The 21886-nt window shown below is 42.3% G+C and overlaps 1 protein-coding gene across 1 annotated transcript in view; it reads left to right on the top strand.

Moving 5' to 3' along the window:
• ptprn2 (protein tyrosine phosphatase receptor type N2) overlaps positions 1 to 21886 on the top strand; it is a 152165-nt gene that overhangs the window by 31267 nt on the left and 99012 nt on the right. Inside the window, exons 4-11 of the mRNA XM_028970236.1 lie at positions 7597 to 7714; positions 8417 to 8561; positions 9373 to 9823; positions 9929 to 10204; positions 10453 to 10493; positions 11129 to 11586; positions 15250 to 15336; positions 20722 to 20801. Coding sequence (XP_028826069.1) covers positions 7597 to 7714; positions 8417 to 8561; positions 9373 to 9823; positions 9929 to 10204; positions 10453 to 10493; positions 11129 to 11586; positions 15250 to 15336; positions 20722 to 20801 — 1656 coding nt within the window. The remainder of the gene's footprint in view (positions 1 to 7596; positions 7715 to 8416; positions 8562 to 9372; positions 9824 to 9928; positions 10205 to 10452; positions 10494 to 11128; positions 11587 to 15249; positions 15337 to 20721; positions 20802 to 21886) is intronic.

Here is a 21886-nt window from a genome sequence, read left to right as displayed (position 1 = left end):
GGCTAGCGCCTTATTTGGTTTGAAGTAGATGCTTTGAGTGATGAAACAGGAGGATGCTAAGCTACAGAGGATAAAGGTTTGGTCTCCAGTAGGGACAAACACAATCCCTTTTTTTCAAAAGAATGCCCACGAATGTGCAGCTCTCAGTAGCACAGGCTCTCGGCTCCTTGGTGCGTCTGGAGCTATAACTCAATTTGATCTGGAGGTGCAGGTACGTCTCAGGCCCTTTGTAGGGCTGCGCCACCGCATGTCGATGGGGGGGGATGAAAGAGGCCATGATGAAAGCTAGGACTCGTCTGGCACGGCACAGAAAAGGACGGGAACATCTGAAGCCTGCAGTGATGGAAGGCCCTTCAGCGCAGACGTGAACCACATTAGTGGGTGGGCTGTGGTCCACGTGATCCCACCTCTAAACTGCACATCCACACATGTCAGTACTGTATACTTGTACATCTTTTTATTATAAATATGTCAATGAATCATAGCATTTGAGAGTACATTAAACATTATTGTACATAATAATTAAACTTTGGTTGCAAAACAATAATAATAATAATAAACATAGCATTTTATTCATCCCTTTACAAAATGTTTAAAATCCCCCTTTTGCAAATTAAAATTTTTTATTTGTGTAATTAATTTATTGAACCAATAACGCTGAATGACAGCTAGGTGGCAGCAGTTACCTGCCTCTGCTCCTGAGCCAAGGGCTCCCGGCTTTTAATTGGCTTCAGAGGCTACTCTAAAGCTTGATCTTTTCTAACAGGCATAAATGAGAGTTGAAAACCATGAAAAATACGCTGCCGTCTTTGGGAAAATTACCAACACAGTAATGAATATTAGAGGCAGCGTGAGGCGCGGATTTATTCCAATTACTTTCAAGAAACAAAAAGAGAGTGATCGGGAGTAGGAGGAGAGGGTGAGAGGAAAGGGTTGAGTTTTTTTGTCACATTTTTTTCTTATGCTTTGGGTCTGCTCTGTGGTTTATGGATCAGGAACAGCTGTAGTGCTCCTGATCTCTGAGTTCAGTTCTTCATCCTTTTTTCTCTCTCTCCCGCTCCCTCTATGTGCCTTCATTTGAAATTTCAGGACTTGTCAATCTATGTGTAGTGCTTTGGTCTTTAAACGCTTTATGTGTTGTTTTTTTGTTTTTTTTTTAGCTGTTTTGGGCCCAATGCACCATTCAGCCATAAATAAAGACACCATGTGTGTGACTGTGCATGTGTGTGTTATCTCTGAATGTATCTCCTGCTGTCATTGCCACATCTCACATTTTATTATCAGCCTTGCAGGACTCTGTCATCTCCCCAACGCTTGCTTTTCCTTTCGCTGAGGACCAGACAAGGAGATTGAAAGCATTGTACTGTACCCCCTGCTCCCTGTCCCCCCCAGGCCCAAACATAACAGAGGAGGAGCGAGAGAGAGAGGGAGACGTCAGCATCATCGATTTGCAATTCCCTTTATCTTGCATCTGAGGAGCTGTAGAAATCACGCAATTTGCACCCGGCGCACAACACCAATGTCATTAGATCAATAGCATTGACTGGGCCAGAAAAGGCTTTCTCTTTGTCTCCTCCATTTCGGGCACTTTGTTTGACCGTTCCCCTGCCGCGACAGGCCCTGATGCCGGCGATTACATTTTCCAGGCGATGTGTCTGAGTGCACATAACTCTGTCATCGCCACGCAAATTACTTTTATATTAGACTCCGCTGATGCCATTATGTGCCACGCTGGAGCAGGGTTTGAGCGCCGCTTGCAATCATAGTGTATCCACTCCTTACCGGCGTCCCCTTAAATCCATCAGCGTGATTGTTTTACGACTCTTACAGACGGACAGCTTCTGATTGCCGAGGGCCACAAGTAGATATTGATAAAGTGAACAAGAGAGAGAGATGTTCACACAGAGGAAACAACGGTGAGCCTGGGCTAATGAGAGGCAAAAAGCTTCTTAAGTGGCCTTTTAATGTCCACCGTCGTCAGAGTAATGAATAGAAAGCCAGCTGACAAGGGGAAGGGTCGCAGTGAGTTGTGCTGGGTCACCCAGCTCGGATCATTGGGATTGTTTTTGTCATTTTGGAGATTATTCGGATCACACTTTACATATCAGAATAGCAATTCATTTGCTCTTGAATCTTGATGAAGTCTTTGGTAATTGTGATGGATGCTTCTGCATATGGGTGGTTTTGTTATTCATATCCTCATCTTGGTGAAAAATTAGCCTCTGCTGTATTTAATGCATAACTGAGGTCATTTAGGTGTTTTAGGTGCACATATATCATTTGTTTTCTCAGTTGGCGGATCCCTTTTTCCTTGAAATTGATGGGTCGGTGTTCGCACCAGAGAAAGAATTTCCCCTAAACCTCTTCCTGCTGCAGACACATGTACTGTTAAATATTTTCAATTCATTAATTAATGCCCAATTTATTGCTTTACTGCTCTTATTACATTCACCAATTAATGTAATATAATTTTTTTGGTGGGGGGGTAGCTAATAATGTTTAGCTACTAAATAATAAGGAGATGCTTAAGTCGTGATTTCTTGGGTTTTAAAGGGCTTAAACCTCATTTCAAAATGAGGAAGGAGACTTTTTTTTCTATTGAGCCACTTAGCCACTAATGTCACTGGGGAGTTTGGCTATGACCCTGCTGGGCAGAACTTTGGGCCCATGATTTTGTACATTATTGTGTTGTTCTGTGCCTCATCTTGTAGTCTTTGATTATTCAAATTGTGCTCTCCATTGTTCTTGAATGTAAGTAAACCTGCCTCTTGGTTTCTTTATCTGTTTTTAAATAAATCTAGATTGTCTTCCACTCACACCACACCATGACTGTAATAATTTTGAAGAAAGCACTAATTAGACATTTGAGTTACATATTCATGGCTCTGGCCATGTTGTGTTTGTGGGCATCTTCTAGCCCTTCATCTGGAGCTGGTTTCCATCGGACAGCTGCTGGCTGGATATTTTTGGGTTTCTACCCAGTGGTGACATGCCAGCGATGCTATGACTGCTGTGACTCCTACCAACACAGCACCTGCATCCCACTACCATGTCAGAGTCCCTGACATTGTGTTGAAAAAGGTCCATCACATAAATAATATCTGGCCCACTGTGGTGCTTGGCTCAGAAACTGTACATCCATGTTTCTAAAAAAAAAGGCTATAGATAGCTTGACCATGATGTAATGTGCATGACATTTCGAGAATTTAAATGATTCCCAGACAGTATCCACCATCTGATAATATTTAATTTTGACCTTTCTGGTGATGCGTTTAGTTGCGCAGCTGTATTTCAGGCTTTTTGTGTGGTTCAAAAGAGGTGCAGGGGGCTTTTTGTTTAAGACCGCAGAACAGATATTTTATGTAGCGTCTGAGTCTCTGGAGACGTCCGGCCTCACCTTGATACCGGAGTGGAGGCCCGGGCCCAGGGAGGGGAACCCAATGAAGGAGGCTAATCCACCCTGACATCTACATTAGCACCACAGGCATCTGCGCAGCGACCGTGGGCACACGCTACATCATTTCGGCTCCACTGATCATTGTCCACTCCTCCGACCACCTGTGTGTGTGTGTGTGTGTGTGTGTGTGTGTGTGTGTATGTGTCCGTTAGATAAAAAGGCATGGGCCACATGCGCACTCTGCATCATTTTGGCTCCACTGATCATTGTCCACTCCTCCGACCACCTGTGTGTGCCGGCATACACATGCACACACACACACACACACACACACACACACACACACACACAACAGAGTACCATGGAGACCTTTCTCCAGCTGTGAGTTTCTTTGGACATTCACTGTTTCCAGCATTCTGCCACCAGCACTGTTGAGGTCATATTAATGTGTGCCTGGATGTTTTGTGAGGGTGTTTTGTTTCGTGCTTGTTTTTGCAGACAAGCTGAGTTTCTCGTCTCCTCAGCCTTCGCAAAGTTACATTTAAGTGGGCAGGATTCAGCAGAGCCAGACTTTGATTATTTTTCATCTGTTCCTATGATGTGTTGAGGTCCGGCTCCTGCAAGCATTCACACTGATGCAAATGCACACGCGTCCTCTATTCCTCTTTCACACACAAACACACACATTTTGTGAGGCTTAGAGGGTTGGTGTTACTGTTATCGCTGCCCGATCCCGCTGACTGGCTTTGTCACCTTCCCAGAATGCACCTCTTCTGCCTGCAGTTATCTCAGAGGAGAAACTGGCTGCAAGCTCCCTTTCAGTCTTGCCAAGCCCATCTTTGGAACACACACACATACACTATAAAAAAATATACATTATAGATCTATTTTTTTCTTATAGATGATTTTTATTTTTTAGTTTAATTGCCCAATTTGGCAACTGGTATCTATGGTTTATACCTGAAGGTAACAGTAGGACAAACTTCAGGACAAACTGTACAATGGTCTGCTGTCAAACTGCCATTGCATATGTATGGCATAGAAATATGCATAGATCTTTATAAGCCATTTTCCAAAGAAGTGGCACCCCCCCCCAAGAGCTCTTTATTGAAATCAGAATGTCACCCGCCGCCACGATCGCTGTCGGTGATCGACTTCCCCCCTCCACCCTTCCGCCCTTCCACCGCCAGGAAAGAATGCTTATGAATATCAAATTATTTCTCCACCTCAACGCATGCTGTTACTGAGCAACCAAAAAAATAAAATAATTAAATATAGAAACGAAACCGTGTTGCAAGAGACGTTGCACAGACAGACAGTCTTAATATAGCCCGAGGGCTTCTCCCGAGCACCGAGAGCCGAGCTAAACAGATGCGCTTCAGAACTTGTCGTCATTTTGTCACACCGCCGCTTCGGTGAGACACAGCCCCGCTCCAGCATTTACTACAGTCTGAAGGTCAAACGCTTACGTCGTGTAGGCGGAATCATATTTTTAGACAATGTTGCCGTGCTTTAAATTCATACGTCCACAAATTGGTACCTGGCTGTGACTGATTGTGCTTTTGATTGGCTAGGAAAGTATTTACAAGAAGCCGCAGTCATTAAGAAAGTGGGAGAGATGATGGGTAGAGCCCGACTTTCAGATTTGTTGCTAATTGTTTGGACATCCATGACATTTTGCCCCGTATCATTTTTAATTGATATCCAGTTGGTTTCCGTCTGAGGCACAGGGCTCCTGCCAGCACCCATAATTCCTTGCTTGGTTGTTGATTGAGTTCATTAATATTCCTTTTGTATGGAAAGGGAAATGAGTTATTGTTATAATTTTTATTTCATTATTTTTAAAAAGCGCAACAGAGGGGCTTTTCATATCTGTCGAAGGACAAAACTTAGGTGGCTGAGCCCCTGCATTAAAGAGACAAAAAAGATGAAACAGCCGAGCGCAGTCTAATAGGCTTTGAATATTTAGGAGTGTGCAGCCCCTTGTTGCTTCCCCCTCCTCCCCACACAAGCTCTTTCCTTCTGTCAATCGAAAAACACAGGGCAGGCGGAAATGTGTCTTGCCGTTTCAAAGTGCCGGCGTTAATGGCCAGCCACTAATTAACAGGGGCGCATTTACCGGAGACACTGTCCCCGGTTTTAACAAGCTAGACCCCTGTTCTGTTAGATGGATACTGCCCTTTTGAGGAGGGAGGGGGATGCAGAGCACTTATTTGCATGATATTAAATGTGATGACAATATCAGCAGCATGGTTCACGGAGTGCAAACCAGCCATGGAGGGTAAACGCCCGGATGCAACAAGTCACTCTGTCTTTCCCTCAAAAATTCTATCTTAATACTATTCCACGGCTTCTCCACAACACCAGTTTGTTTGTTTAGCCATCCTTGTTAAGACCTCCTACCCAATCGGTCTCGTTTTACCCTGTAGGCTTTGGCAGTTGTTCCCAAGGTGTGTAGCTATAGGAGTAGATGTACTTTTTTTCTATCCCAGAAAGACACATAATCCCACTTTACAAGAAGCAATCAATAAGTGACATGAAGTCCATGCAGGTTTTGAAGGTTCACATACCTAATGATTTAGCTGTTAAATATGATATCTTACATTTCACTGAATTTAATAAATCACATGTATGCTGTGAGTTATTCGATTATTTTTTGATGTTTGCCAAGGAGGGGAGTAGTCTATAAAATATTCTTACGTACAAAAAGTCCTTGTGATAGTCCTATTCCTCACTCTGTGGCATCATGGCATGCAGAATCGATATGACTGACATCTAGTTGCTATGAAACTGGACTAATATTACTTTGTATGTGGGGTTACATATCAGCAATGAAGTTGTATTAGCTTAGCTGCTTGCTTTTCATTGGCACCCCGGTGTCCTTGTTTTTTAATAGATGGCATTCCTTCCTTTTCATTCAATCGCAAAGTCCACATTCAGACAAAGCAAATTTTGACAAATTTCTAATGCAAGACAAAGACTAAAATTGCATTAATGACAGCATACCTGTTTGAAGTATGTCCATCCCTATGTTTAAAGAATGTGAGGGGTTACTTTAATGTGTTTTCAATGTAGCAGCATCTCACTGGAATGTGTGGCACTGGATGTCTGATGGGTGGTGCATTCGGGCCCGCTTCCAACCGTCTGTCCTTGGCATGCCTGTGGCCAGCAACTCCGCAAACTCTGCCTTAGCTTTAGGTGAGATGCCAATGCAGCAGATGCTTCAGTGGCATTCCTGCATTTATCCTATAGGCAGCATTTATCTCTTCGGTAATGCTGCTGGAGTAGCACCGGAACGAGGACCGGAATGAGTCACTGAGTTAGCAGACAGCTTACAGTGCGTGACCTTACCTGAGATAAAATGAGTAAATAAACTTGCAGTTCAGGATTACCTTCAATTTTGGAGGTTATTTAAAATCCTTATACAGGTTTTGTGTATGAGAATATTAAAACAATTTAGGGTCAATAAGAATACTGGTAAATTTTCCATTTAACAATGCTGGGTGGTCTTCGGCCTTCAAAGGCGTGGTTACCACTTTTGAGGGTTGCAATCTATGAAATCCAATGTTATTTCAAACAGCATTGAGTCGTCCTTGAGTTTTTAGTTATCTTTATTCCAAATACATTAATGCTCTACATTGTCAGTATTATCAGTAATAAGTATTTAGACCCATGTGGGGAAATTGTTCATTTTTGTTCTACCAATTAGCTGATCCCCACACCTTGGAAGTGTGAGGCCGCAATGCTCTTCCACCCAGTTCTCACTCCAAATCCTTCTATAAAAGTATTTATAAAGTGTCTCTCTTACATTACTTAGGAGCTAAATTAATTTGACACATAATAGATAAGTCAGTTTGAATATCAAAAAATGCCCCCTGTTGTTAATATAAAGCACCTTGGGTTGCTCTAAATAAATAATCAAAATGAAGAATCCTCCTCCAGCTGTACATGGCTCTTTATTCATGTGGAAAATATGAGCTTCGCTGAAGCACCTGTTGGAAAATCTTGAGTGAAAGATGCAGTGCTGCTTGAGTGTCAGCTGTTGCCTGATCCGGAACTCATTAATTTCTCTCACCTGCATCAAATTCAAGCAAGTGTGTGATCCCCTTTAATCAATAGCAGGGTGCATCCAGGTAAAGGGTGGTAATTAGCTCTATTTTAGCAATGTAATGTGGCCTATGGGCCTTCTCTCTTTTCAGGGTACACATGGCACGACAGCACCACTCAACAGGTGATCGGCAAGGAGCTCGCCAAGTTGCGCAAGATCCCTCTCAGACATCTCGAGGCCTCCTTCGCCGACTTCCCCGGCAGTTCCAGGTGAATGTTTAACGTTGCGTTAATGATGACAGCAGAGATGGTTGGTGAGGCCATCTCTTCATGAAGCTGAACTAATTCATAAGCTCAGTGTGTAGAAGTAATAATTAGCAGTTAAAGTTAAGACTTTTGTTGCTGGAACATTTACATTCACATAAATTCAATATTTATACACTTTAGGTCAGTTTCACAAATCGCTATCTATAATTAAAGATCATCTTATAGAACATGCTTTTTTAACAATTATACATTAGCTAATTAACTGAAATGGATATACTGAAATTGATTACTTTATTTGATGGCCATTAAATGTCCTAATGACACATGAAGCAAAAGCACAACATTAGAACTATAGTGGTATTCATGAATATTATATACATTCCGGGGCAGTGGTGGCCTAGCAGTTAAGGAAGAGGCCCCCGGGCGCCTGTCATGGCTGCCCTCTGCTCACCAAGGGTGATGGTTAAAAGCAGAAGACACATTTTTTGTGTGCACCGTGTGCTGTGCTGCAGTGTATCACAATGACAATAACTTGGGTAAGAATCATAGGTCATTCTTTATCTATCTGGTTCATTGCACCTAAGAAGACATGGGATCCTGGAATACTAAACGCTAGGCTTAAACCTACAGCACCTTTTTCATTTTGTGGTCTGTCAGATGTGATTGTCTTCACTGATGATCGCCATGTTTCATGTGTGCCGATAGAATAAAGGTTCCACCCGGAGCTGAAAATAGGAAAGTGAAAGCCGAAGAAGGAGAACTTAGTAAGACGCTGCAGGAGCACCTGCAGGATTTGGGCCTCCTGCCCCCACCTGGTTCCATGCCCAAACAGGAGGGGTCATTCAAACAGGTCAGCTGACATCTAGGTAACACTATTAGGATTTAGGGCTTTATGTTCTTCCTTTAAATTAGACTTGTTTGAGAACACTAATCTTAAATCAGCTGTACTTATGTATAAAATTCTAGCACATATATTTTGGAAAGACATCTAATAGCTTCATACGTAAAGACTAATATAATCATATTTTAGTATTAAACCAAACCTTCAGCATTAGCAGAGTTTTTTATTCATAACATTATCTGTTATCTGGTACTAGAAGTGTCATCACACTTGCCATCAAGGGCTGATTGGTCTCTGCATCATTATCACCAATAAAAGCAGACAAAGTTGAAGAGTTCATGTCCCTAATGAATGAAGGACTCCTGTAGTGCTTTCATCAATGGCTTCTATAGAAGAATGACAAATGACTGGTATCTTTTATTAACTCCCTTCATTGTAGCTGAGATGGTTCTCTATACAGAGCCAGTCTGCTCAGGGAAGATGTATTACAGACCTCTCAGCTGCATAAATGCCTTTTATTTTCCTGAGTTCTCACTGTTTTAAAGTTCTAATCAGCAGTAACTAGCACCCAACAGTTGGACGTGAAGTTAATGTTTATTTTTCTTTTCTTCTTTTTATATGGAGCTATAGTGCTATATGGAGCTAAGTGACATCATTTTGTTTTGTAATTTTCATATTCCATTTTAAAGGGCAGCTATCATGTCCATCAAAAAGAATTCACACCCAGCTCTGAATACTTGTTTTCCTGAAACTGTTTTTGTCAATCTGCCCCTTCTCCATCTATTAATTCTTACTAAATCTTTGACATTTTACATTTCAGGTGAATGGGGACAAGTACAGGTTCATACAATATGTTCAACCTAAAGTGCAGGGAAAGGGGAAGACCACCACCACCTTCTTCTCTTTTCACTCTTCTCCATCAAAGACACAAGGATCAGAGAAAGGGAAAGCTCTGTCAGTCCAAGAACAAGATCCAGCTAGGCCTCTTCTGAAGGGGCTGGAACAGTACCTGACACGAGACCCTCCAGTCCAGCATCCCAAGGTTGACTGGCCGACAGGAAAGCTTCAGCATTTCAGCATGGTAAAGCCGCTATCTGCTGACCATTTCAAGACGACTGGGCTCAAACCAAACCTTGACAGGTTCAATGGGAACATACGGTTCCAGAAAATTATGGAAGCCCCGAAGCCTCCGAGACCCAGGATTGATCGACTTTTCTTCAAAAGCATGTCCAGTCCAGCACTCTCTAAAGAACCACTGAGTTTGGTGGATGGTATGATGCTTTATCCTCATCAGTATGTTGCTGTTTGTTGTCATTTGATTTGTTGTCAATTGCTAGATATCATTTTCACTTCTGTGTCCTGTTTTTTTATTATAGAGAAATTCATCCAGAGCGTGGTGAAGCAGCTGGGCCATCAGAGCGTGAACGTAGACACCCTGACAGCCAAAGACCTGGACCAGCTCTCAGATGTAATTGCTGAGGCTCTGCAGGTGGTGGACAGGGTAGGAGGTGGGGTCACTCGGCAGAAAGGTCGTGAGGTCACAGATGAGGACGGTCAAAGAGACGAAGGAGAGGTCATGGAGGGCTTCAGGTCCAATCCATCTCCGGCACTTGATCAAACAAAGACATCAGAGGAGGAAATGACTGCCCAAGGTAAGCATGTGTGAAAATGTCTAAGATGAATCTATAACAGGTTGAGTTTTCTTCCTTCTGAATCATGGTCCATAAAAGCTATCTTGCTTAGGTGTATAAAACAGAATAGCTTTCCTAAAAGCCTTTTCATGAAGCACATTTTATCCCGATGGCATAACCCCACACAACAATTTAGAGTAAGTGCATTGTAATGCGTCTCTCGCAGTGCCAGACCTGTTCTTTCCTACTGATTTTGTTTTTGTTTACAGCGCGGCAGACAAAGGAAACCAGCCCAAACTCTGATGACAAGGTAATCCATCAGCGTTCTGCTAAAACAGATATAGCCTCTTAAACAGATGAGGAAAAAGAAAACAAAGAAGAAGGAGGGGGGGAACACAAGCCAGATGCTCCTAGACAGATAGTTTTCTGTAATTTGAAACAAATTGAGCCACTGATTGGTGTGCTAAGTTTTAGCATCTGTCTTTGAAGTAGAGTTTTTGCATTCTTTTTATAAACACACAACTGGATAATGCTCATTAAAACGTGTCACAACCCTTATTACACAGTGATTTGAGCGATGAAGAACATGAGTGATGGCTTTTGTGTCATGCTGTTTTAGCATGATTTTATCTACTCTTTAGATTGAATTAAAATATACACAAGATTGACAAATGAAAGACAAAATAAATGAAAGCAGGACATGTGGCAGGTTTGGTTTAGTTGACTCCAGTTAATCAGAGTGATTATGAGGGATATTTTTAAAAGTGTTTACTGTAACTTTCTTCGTTGACAATTCATCAATTCATCTGCATGTTTGGTTCAATATCAGACATGGTCTTAAGATGATGGGCTTATGAACAATGGTATTAAGGGAGAGACAGATCCATGCACTGTACTTTTAAAGTCACCAGAGCTTAGTGTTTATTTTATTTCACCTTTGTTTAGGATGCAGGCTTTGTCCAGCAGCTCTTGGAGTTCTTGGATCAGACCTCTGACCCTGATGGTGTAGGACCAGAGCCACGGGTAGAGGAACCTGTCCAGACAGAACTGAACATCTCTGAGGCATCAGTAGGGTCATCTTCTGGCACTAAAGGGAAAGTATCAGTGGAGAATGTCCACAGCAAGATCAGCCAAACAGAGATGAACATCCAGAAGAAGGAACCAAAAGAGACAGACCCGTTAGACAATCTGGATCCTCTGGGAGATGCCGAAGTTGACCGATGGATCCAAAGCCCCATTCCAGAGCTAAATCTTCAGCCAGAACCTGAGAAGAAGGACATGAGCACCAAGGAACCAGAGTCCAAGAAGAATAGTGTACAAATTAAGGAGGATTTGATGATGGGTGTGTCAGAGTATACCAGGCCAGAGAAGACTGGAGATTTTGGCTATGTGATCACAGAACAGTGAGTATTATTCACAAAAATCCAACCTTTGGAATAGAGCTATTTTGACAAGTTGTTGCTTGTTTTAAAAGTTTACATTTTAAATGCATTGTAAAATTTTGTAATATGTTCATTCAAAATTACTCAGACACCCCAATCTGCTACTTGAAAATGTGTGGTAAGGTGTTCAGAGCACTCACAAAGCCCTCACACTCACAGCAAAGACAGAAAAATTTAATTTTGTTCAAGCAAGACAATACAATACACGTACAACATAACTAATTCAAAGCAAAAAATTAAACAGTACTATACAGAGTCATGAGCTTCCCACATTTCTATTTTGCCAGAACAATGAGACAATAGATACACTGATTTGCGCAACATGTACACTGCATGAATCAGCATTTGTGATATGCAGCGATCACTCAATTCAATTTGGATTGGATAGTCTACCTCTTTGGGATTCATCCCCAAAAATAACAGAGTATCCACTTTGTCATCTAGATGTTTGTGGAGCCTTGCAGTTGCAAGACTCTCTTAACCATGAAGATGATTTGGAGATTTGGACAGGATATTACTTTGTAAAGACACTGATTTTCAGTATAGTTTCACTCTCAGTGTAAGCCTGTCCATAATGTTCCCCACTCGTAGGAATATCTTTTTTAAGCAAAATCTGAAGACATAAGGAGTGGCTCAAGAATACAAATACATTGCAAGAAAGAAGGCCTTATCCACTATCATTACCAACCCTCAATAAACCTCCTTAACATCTGGAGACCCCTCATTGCTATCCACCAACTGGCCCAGATTGCATTTTAGCCTGGTTCTAAACAGAATTCACCATTTCACTTATTTTGTGTGTATATTCAATGCCCAAAATAAAACAGTGAAATGAGACAGCATCATCCCCCATGAGCTGCAGACCAAGAGCGAGTAGGATGCAGCGAGGCTGAACCATCAGCTGCTCTTTAGCCCTTAATCCCACCGATAATGATTGACTCAGCGGCCATATTAGCGTCGGCGTTGACGCATTAGGGATGATAGGGTGTCGGAGGAGCGTGGGAGAGCATCGCAGGGCGGGGCACCCGTGGCAGTCTGCAGCTGATAAGTTTCTCTGGCCGTTGTCTGGCCCACGGCTTGCTTCAAAATCCCTCCTCTGCTCTTATCAGTCTGAGTGCTGTCTCTCTGTCCTTCACCTGTTAGACAGAATGTCAGTGTGTTAGGCCTGCATTCAAAAACACACACACACACACACACAGGCTCAAAGACATATAGGCCACACACACACATGACCAGTTATTATGAGGTCCCATGGTAATAACGATGTAACATATCATTTATAAATGTGTAACGCCTTCTATATAACAAGACTACAAGCATAAACATATAAATCTTTTTCCTGTCCTTACCTTTTACCTGTCCTCTGGAGAAGTACACAAACCTAGACTTAACTAACCAGCCTAAACTACACCAAACCCATTAGAAAACATCTTCACTCCTTCACTTCACATTTTTGTGAGAACAAGAATTTGCACACACTAACATGACACACACATACACACACAGTTTAGAGGCAGACAATTACCCTTCCTTTTTTTCCCTATTCTTCTCCTATTACCTCCTTTTCTCCACCTCTTGGACCCTCTTTCTCCACTTAATTTACCTTCATTTCTTTCTTTCTACCTTTTCCTCTTTATTTCTCCGCCTGTCCACCCACTCTCATTCATTCACTTCTCCACTTGCTGCCTTCTTTATACTGCTCATCTGACATTGTGTGTGTGTGTGTGTGTGTGTGTGTGTGTGTGTGTGTGTGTGTGAGTGTGTCTGAAAGAATCTCAGCTTTAACAGTTCAGCCAGCAATTCTCTAGTGACAGAGCCCTGTCTAGAATAACTTAAATACCTTAATATACACCAGCACACACACACACACACACACACACACACACACACACACACACACACACACACATACAGAGTATTTGTATGGAATATGAAGTAATAATGAACTACATTTACATTTGCAGCATTTATCAGAGTTCACAATAATGAACTAGAAAGTAACCATTCATTTTACATTCAGTACCACGTTACCTACTGCTGTCCTTGACATGTAGATTTTTATAAGACCACATCTAAAATGAAGGTGCTAGATATGTGTGTTTGTGCTGTGTGTGTGTGGTTGTCATTGCCCATCTCATCAGAAATATTGCAGACTGTCTGTCTTTTATGCGCACCATTAAACATTACAGTGATTGAACTTTTATGAAGTACAACTGTATCTCTGGGTAATTTGACTTTATTGTGGATTTCATTTACACCTTGATGGTGTCTGTGTGTGTTTCTGTGTGTACACACGGACATCTGAGGAACACTGCAGTATCATAGGGCCATTACACTTGACACAGATTCCATTTGCACCTTGCTGTCTGTGAGTATGTGTGCGAGTGTGAGTTCGAGTGTGTGCATTAAAACTGGCAGGGGGTGTGAAGGGACGGAGGAACAGACAGACATCGTCTTATCATAGGGTGGATACATATCTCAGGATTCCATTTGCACCTTCGTGTGGTGGTGTGTGTGCGCCTGTGTGAGTGCCCATGTGTGTGTGTGCGTGTGTGGCCATGTATGTGTGTGTGAGCAGAGCACAGCACATCATAGAGCCATTATACTCCACGACGGTTCCATTTGCACCTTATTGTTTCTCTCATTGTTGGAAAATGCAGGTGATTTATCATGCCTGGAGAAGCACCTGCGCCAACATCTTCAGCACACAGCCCTGCATGTGTGTATCTAATGTGTGTGTGTGTACATGTGTCCTTTTTGTGACGATTCAGCTTCCTTGAATGTCATGTACATGTTCATGTATTAGTAATATATGAGTTGCTTATTTAGTTGCTTGTTTTCCAGTCATTGAACGTTGAATTGTTCATGAATTAAAATAATAAAAAAAAAAAAATTCCATGGGTGGAGCTCATGCCACCTCTGGTCAAAACCTGGTCCCTTGCCTTTGCCCATCTAACCAGCACATTAAGACAATATCCCACAATGTGTTAAAGAATGTATTTGGCAGTACAAAGGTGTTTTGTGTGTCCGAGAGCAAAAAACAATATTTTTACCCTTGCGTTACAAGCGGGTGTCCTCCAGTGGTTCCTTTAAATTAAAAAATGATTTCAAATAAGATAAAAGCTAGATGGTGGTATCATGACCACATCAAAAGAACAAGAACTCGTCAGGGGTCGCCACAGCAGATCAACCGGTGTAGTTGTCCGCACAAAGATTTGGCAAAAGTTTTATCCCGGATGACATTCCTGATGCCCTCCACATTTACCCGCCCTTTGGAGCGACTCCAAAAAACACAAGGTCATATGCATTATGCACAGCCCTTATTATTGAACCTATTAATTGATGTCAAGTAAGAATGAGTTTGCCTTTCCGTTTTTTTTTTTTTTTTTCAAATAAAACTTTAAGAAAGGTGGTTTCAAAATGTCCATTTCTCCCCCACCCTGGTGTAACAGCCACCTGTCTGTGTGCCCGGCCCTGTATCTGTCTGTCTCTGCCGTCTTTAGCTGTCAGTTCTGTCTGCCTCCTCCTCTGTGTGTAATCGCTACCTGTCTGTCCCTCTCTTCTGCAGCTGTCATCTCGGCGCGTTCTGAGATTTAACGGAAACTCCTCTCCCCCTCTCTGCAGCTCCCTCTCCACTGATGAGGGCCTGAACCTCATGGAGCTGCTGGCAGAAAAAGTCAAGCTGCGTGTGACTGACTTCCTCCAGCTCTTGTACGTATTAAGTGCTTTGTTTCTCACGCATGCCGTGCTGAGGAATTGCATCACTTCCGTCTAAGAGAGGGTTTCCATTTATTTTGCACTATACACACAGTGACTATTCAAATCCCACCATCTACGCCATCTGCATTAAGATTCTTATATATTCTTATGTATCAACAAGTGCATGTGCATTAAGCCTGATTACATTTCAGGTGGGTCTGTCAAAGATCTACTCTATACACAGCTATGGGTATTTTTATAGCCCTTATTTTAGACAAAAAAGACAACTCACTAACACCTTTATAGACCACGCAAGTCACACTAGGGTTACTGGTTATTCTGAGAGGGTTCATAAGTGACGGAGGTACTGTAAAAAGCTGTCAATCACCACTAAGGGCTCCTCCCATTTTCAAATTTCCTTTACAAAATGTTCATCTTCTGGGTGTGAGAATTAATGACACTCCAACTAAAAAGACAGAGTACGTTTAGTTCTGTAAATCCTGAAATAATTGTTCATGGTGCATTAGTGAGAACTTGTGTGCTACATCTAATAAAGCACCACAACATTGTTTGTTTTCTGCCTTTTAGGACCATGGAATGTAAAGTCCATACAGTAGACGTGTTCATATTTAAAAATTACATTTTGGATTTGGAATATGGTTCTGAAAAAAATTACATAAAACACATAAAAAAAAAAAAAAAATGTCATCTTTATTTATATCTATGTATGATACTGTATGTATATTTTCTTTAAGCAGGTTAGGCACGCATCATAAGATTCCACATGCAGGGCACCAATTAACCGAGTTTTGTGCTGTGAGGAACTTTTAGAATCCAGGGCCTAGAGATTGCGCGAGCCCTTTCGGAACAAAAATGTTTATGTTTAAGTTGACAGAATGTGCTGCCTGCATGTGTGCGTTCTTGTGTGTGCATTCTTGTGTGTTTCGTTGAGAGCTTATGTAGGCGTATGCTGTTGTTGTGACCTCCCCGTCTGAGAGATCTGGTTTAATTACTGCACAAACCTCCCAACGGCTCTGTTGTGCTCAACCTCTGGTTTTGTTTGAGACGGGCCGAGTGCGCGGCGCTTCACAGCGAGTCGTGTTTTATAACAGACACCGTGGCCTTTCCTCAAGGGAGAAAACACAGCAGCTGCAACTCACTTATACAGGGAAACTATAAAAAAAAAAACATTTATTTTTATCTGAGTCCTTACATATTTGTTTGAATATGTCTTTTACCACATGCACACACACACACACACACACACACACACACACACAGTCTTACCCACACTACTGGGAGCAACACTACTGATGGGGGACCCTGCGGTGCCAAGACAGTTATATAGAAATATTAAAGTACTAATGAGAAACAAACTTTCCTTGAACCCTATTGGGTTTGTGGAATTTTGTGTGTGTGTGTGTATGGTTATATGTGTTTGTTCTCCCCTGCTCTTCTCTCTTCTCCCCTCTAGGTATGAGTGTGTGTAGGAGGCTTGGAGAGTCAGGGCTCAGAATGCAATGAGCTTAGCACACTCTTCCATTAGCCCAAGCCATGCCAACACACATACAATCTCACACTCCGCCACCTGGTCGGCATTGTGGCAGTTTGAACACAGTCAGAAGACCAAAGGAGAGCGAAGTGGCCACGCCTTATCGATCTTGACTCCTCGAAATAACCATATGATTTTCACCCACTGACGATCGAGCAGAAAAGCTACGTTTCGCAGTTGGTGGTGTGGAGATATTGTCGGGGAGGGGTGGATATGGTCTTGCTTGGCGCTGAGATTGCCGCGTCTCATCCATTACTGCTCATTGAGATGACGCCTATCTATTCAACCTGCAAGGGAGGAACACGCATAGCTGCTAATGTAGCCTTTGTCGGTCTCCTTCGTTGTTCTTTCACTCCCCCTCTCCTTTCGCTTTTTATGCGAAAAAAAATGAAAGGCTGCATTGATGTTGAAGCACAAGCTACTGCCGTTATGTAAACCGGGGTCCTTTGTGCATGTTCAGCCCCCAGACTTAGGCACAGGTGGGGGGCATCGAAAGAACATTGTCAGTCTGCCCGAGGCCCCCGACCGACCGCCCCGCCCAGCCCCCAACCGCATCCACTTCTGATGGTGTACTGGCGCACAATGAGTCCTTATAAAACACAGGTGCGGTTGTGTGGATCTGCAGACGTGCGCACACACCCACACACTCACGAACATGTATTCAGGAAGCAATCCCCAGCTCGAAAGTGGCACACAATCAAGAAGGAGTCTGTCGTGTAGCAGACAGGGGTGAAGCAGCTGTGTGTATGTGTGTATCGAGTGTGTTAGCCGAATTATGGATGCGGCTCCGTCTGTTCATTTGAACAGGAGTTACGTAAAAGAACAGGTTGGGACCCTAACAGTTTTCTGCACACCAGACATTACGTAAGGGCTTTACCACCTTCCACCAGCAGGGGGAGAGAGTCCCTCATTCAGACACCTAGAGCCATGAGGATCTAGCCCACCAAATACACACACACACACACACACACACACAATTACTTCTCCAGTTCGTAGAGGAATATTATGGCCTTTATCCTAGTGTACATTTTCACTTTTCTGGGTGGAGCAGTGTGTGGAGCGTTTATGAAAGGTGTGCATAAGGTGCTGATGAGACTGAGGCTATGGCCCAGAATTTAGATGGAGCTGCGGATGCATCAGGATTCCAGTCCAATGTCACACCAGAGGGGAGTCAGGGGGAAAATGGAATAATAGTATTGATGCTTGAAGAGCAAACACAAGAGACAAAGTAAAAAGAAAAATAAGCTTGAATGTAGTTAAAATTAGCCGGTATTTCAGGCTATTCAAAACAGTCCTTTTTTGCAAAAAGAATACTATATAAACTATGTTTTTCAAATTTACAGGTCACAAGACATCCTAATATACGGCGGAGTATGGTGGAGGAGTTTAAAAGGACAGAACACGTTTTTTTGTATTGCTAAGTGTCTTCCATTAAACTCTTTCAATACAGTGCTTTAGTTTTGTGCAGACAGAGTGTGTATCTGTGGTGTACAATAAAGTGTTCATGTGTGTTTGGGACACAAATATATAGATGTGTGTGTAGTAATGTTTAGGTTTATGTTTGGTTTAGGCTTGGAAAAGTCTTGCTACATAGAGACAGTTGCACATTTATAATGCATATTACATAATTATTACCCTGGGCCGCCACAGAGAGATAAATGCCGTTGTGTGTGAGTGTGTTTGTGAGTGTTTGCCGTCGAGGGAAGAAATGAAGAGTGTGTGTATATTCTGGAGTCTCTACCCCGTGTCCCCGCGCCAGACGAGCCCAGCTGATAGATCGCTCCTCTCTCTCCATATTACAGTAGGCTGGCAGCTTGATGGATCCCCCCTCATTCACATACTGAAACCTTAAACATGGTTCAGAGCCCGAGGCCAGCACATGAAAAATGCCCGAATGAGAGCGGGAGAGAGATTGGGTGTGTGTGTAGTGCAGTGCAGACTTTGGATGCATTTCCCATCAGCCAATGCAGATACTTCAGCACTGTAACCAAATGGAATATTAAAACAAGCAACTGCACACACGGCCATGTATGTGGTATATATGTGGCAGTGAGTGTATGTATGTTGGTGGGAGTGCGATGCCGCTCCATGCCCCAGCTCTCATTGGCTTAGACAGTGCGAAGGCTGATGGTTGATCTGACAAACACTGCGTATGTGAGAATGGGATTTTCTCAGTGGTGTCAAAGCTGTAGAGCGTGATCCATTCTTCTCCCTGTCCTTCCCTCTTTGCTCTATCTCTGTCTCTCTCTGTCTTCCTTGCCTCCGACCTCCACACCACCCTGGCTGTACAATAAAGACAGACCAGATCAAAGCTGCTTCTCGGGCTATAGGGAACAAGATTCCCCGGGTGGAAGTCAGACTTAACGGGGGTCTCTTACCTTTCATTCCCCAGCAGCCCCAGCAAATGATGGCAGTGCCTGTCTGGAGATGATTTTGGAGAGCAAATTTAGCCAAGAGCTGGCTGTGAGGTGAATTCCCAATTAGGTCCTCGGCAGTAGAGTCTGGCCGAAAGTGTGGGTACTGTGCTGTGCTGCCCATCGTTAGCGGCCCTTCATGCTGGTCTGCGCCGGGATTACTTCTGACTGGTCTCTGCTGTAATACGGGGTGTCAGTGTGGTAGTGTGCTACAGTTCCTTGCTCTAGGAAGTGGAGTGTTTTTTTTCAGCCACAGTGTGTGTAAGTGCTCTGTGTTTGTGTGGAAAAACACTTCAATGATTTCTTTAAAAAATTTATTCTTTGTGGAAAAGTCCAAAGTAAGGATGAGGAAAGTCAAAAGCAAGTGTGATAAGTAATTTTTTATCACCAGGCTATGCTCAATATTTTGAATTCACTGTTATGCTCTCTATATGTTACAAGCAAGGATGCAATCGTGCCTGCTCTAATTCGCTCTGATTTTGAATGGATTTACCTACTGTACTGTGATGTGCTTTATATTGTGAATAGTTGTGTTCAAGGCAATAGAGTTCAAGGCAACCCATGCCATTTATGTTTTGTGCCAAATCCTTTTTAAAGCCTGCATGTGCCGGGCAGGTTCTGGATTCATAGCCATCATTTAATAAAGGGCTCACTCAAAAATAAAAAGTCAAGGGCACATGTGCCTTATAGCTCATTTATGCTGCCTTTACCTACAAAAACATCTCTTTCAACGGCCTCAAACTCATACTGCTGTATGTAATTTGTGTTGCTGTTGACGTAAAGCATTACATCCATTAGACAGCAGTTTAGAGTCCATTCTTTCGACCACAAATCGTAATTATTAGGATAACTTTCAGTTATTTAAAATTGTTTATTTGAATTTGAATTAAGGTACCCATGCCTTTGAAAGTTATGGTCAAATGAACCTGACACTAACCATTACATCATGATAAGTAGCATATTGTGCAGTAGCTATTTAAAACATGTACCAAATTGTATTGCTTTCCCTCAAAAATGTGAATGCAGACGTGTGTGTGTGTGTTATACGAGATTGGCAGAAAGAGGAGCAGACTCATCTCTGCTTTAACACGGAACACTTTCATGTTTCGATGTGCAGAAAAAAATAAATAAAAATTAATTGACAGACATGAGTGGGAAAAGATGAAGGCTGCATGCCCCCTTTTCCCTCTTCCTCATCTCCCTTTCACCTTGTTCTCTCTCAAGCGCTCTGCTTCCTTCTCTCTTTTAAATTCAAATTTTAGCAGGCTTTATTGGCACAACAATGCTGGTGAAGAGGCTTATGAAAGCCACTTGATTATGAGTTACATAAACTGAATTAATAACAACATGAAAAATGATCCTGAAGGGGACTGGGAATACAGGTAGAGTAAATATGTGATGTTCTCTCTGTCGGTCTGTTGTGTTTCACAGGGTTCTTGGTCCAGCTGTAACCTTTAGAGTGGGTCCCAACGCTCACAACGTCAGCACAGCACAACTGGTTAGAGTGGCAGGTAGGTCCAGAGCCTCTCAGACACACTCATGTACACTTTGTCCATTATTATCAACACATGTCTCAATACATTGTGTTTATAATACTATAACAGTATGCACTATCATAGCATAGTTATTAGTTACCCCATCACACCTGCAACCTGAGCCTGTAGAACATAATAGAACAGACTAGAAACAACATGACATATAACTATTTTATCTCTGTTTGAAGAATGGACAGACACAGCAGTTGTGTTACACAGTGGCATTCTCAAGTCTTATACTGTCCTGAATTACGAACAAATTATTTTCAGATGCTTTTTCAGATTAATTATTTTCAGCAGATTTTGGAACAAAACCATCCTCACTGCCATAAATCATTCGGTTTGGTATGCCTTTTAAATGAAATATGGGCATTATTTTTTAACAGTGCTATTCGCTAGTCATGGTGCTTGTTTGCTTGTGTAAGGTAAGTTGTTTATTTGTGCGGCTTTGTCACTTTTTGAAACAACCCACCCCAATCAACAGTATTTCCTGGTATGGCGCTTCAAACCTACTGACCCTTGGGAGAATGTGGTGAACGTAAAATTCTCAGTTTTACATTTACATTCAAACATCAAAAATCCTATCAGCAATAGATACTATAATGCAGATCTTATGTGCATTCAGTTCATGTGGAAAGAAATGCATCAGCTCCCATCCTGATTATTATTCCGATCATTCCTGTGCATTTGTGGGTAGAATTGAGCATTGTTTGATGGCCTTGATTGCGGTGTTTGTTATTTTCCACCCACACGCCAGGCACTGAAACCCTTCCTCTCTGAGTGAATTTAAAATCTCAGGTCTGCAGTCGCTTCATCTACAGGCTGTGATTGGCTGACATTACTCGTGTTTGAACAGGCCACAGACTGATCCAGAGTGAAGAAAAAAACATTAACATGCTATAATGCTGAGACTGGATCTGTCACTCTTATTCGTCGAGGGTTTAGGGTTCAGTTCATTCACACAGCCGAAGGCTGTCAAATAATCTATGTGTCAGTATAAAAGTGCACATAATTTTATGTTTTGTGGCTATATGTATATGTATATATGTATATGTATATTT

This window comes from Denticeps clupeoides, chromosome 2 (genome assembly GCF_900700375.1).
Source record: "Denticeps clupeoides chromosome 2, fDenClu1.1, whole genome shotgun sequence".
NCBI lineage: Eukaryota > Metazoa > Chordata > Actinopteri > Clupeiformes > Denticipitidae > Denticeps > Denticeps clupeoides.
The sequence above is the reverse complement of the archived record's forward strand: the minus strand, read 5'-3'. Positions and strand labels throughout refer to the sequence as shown.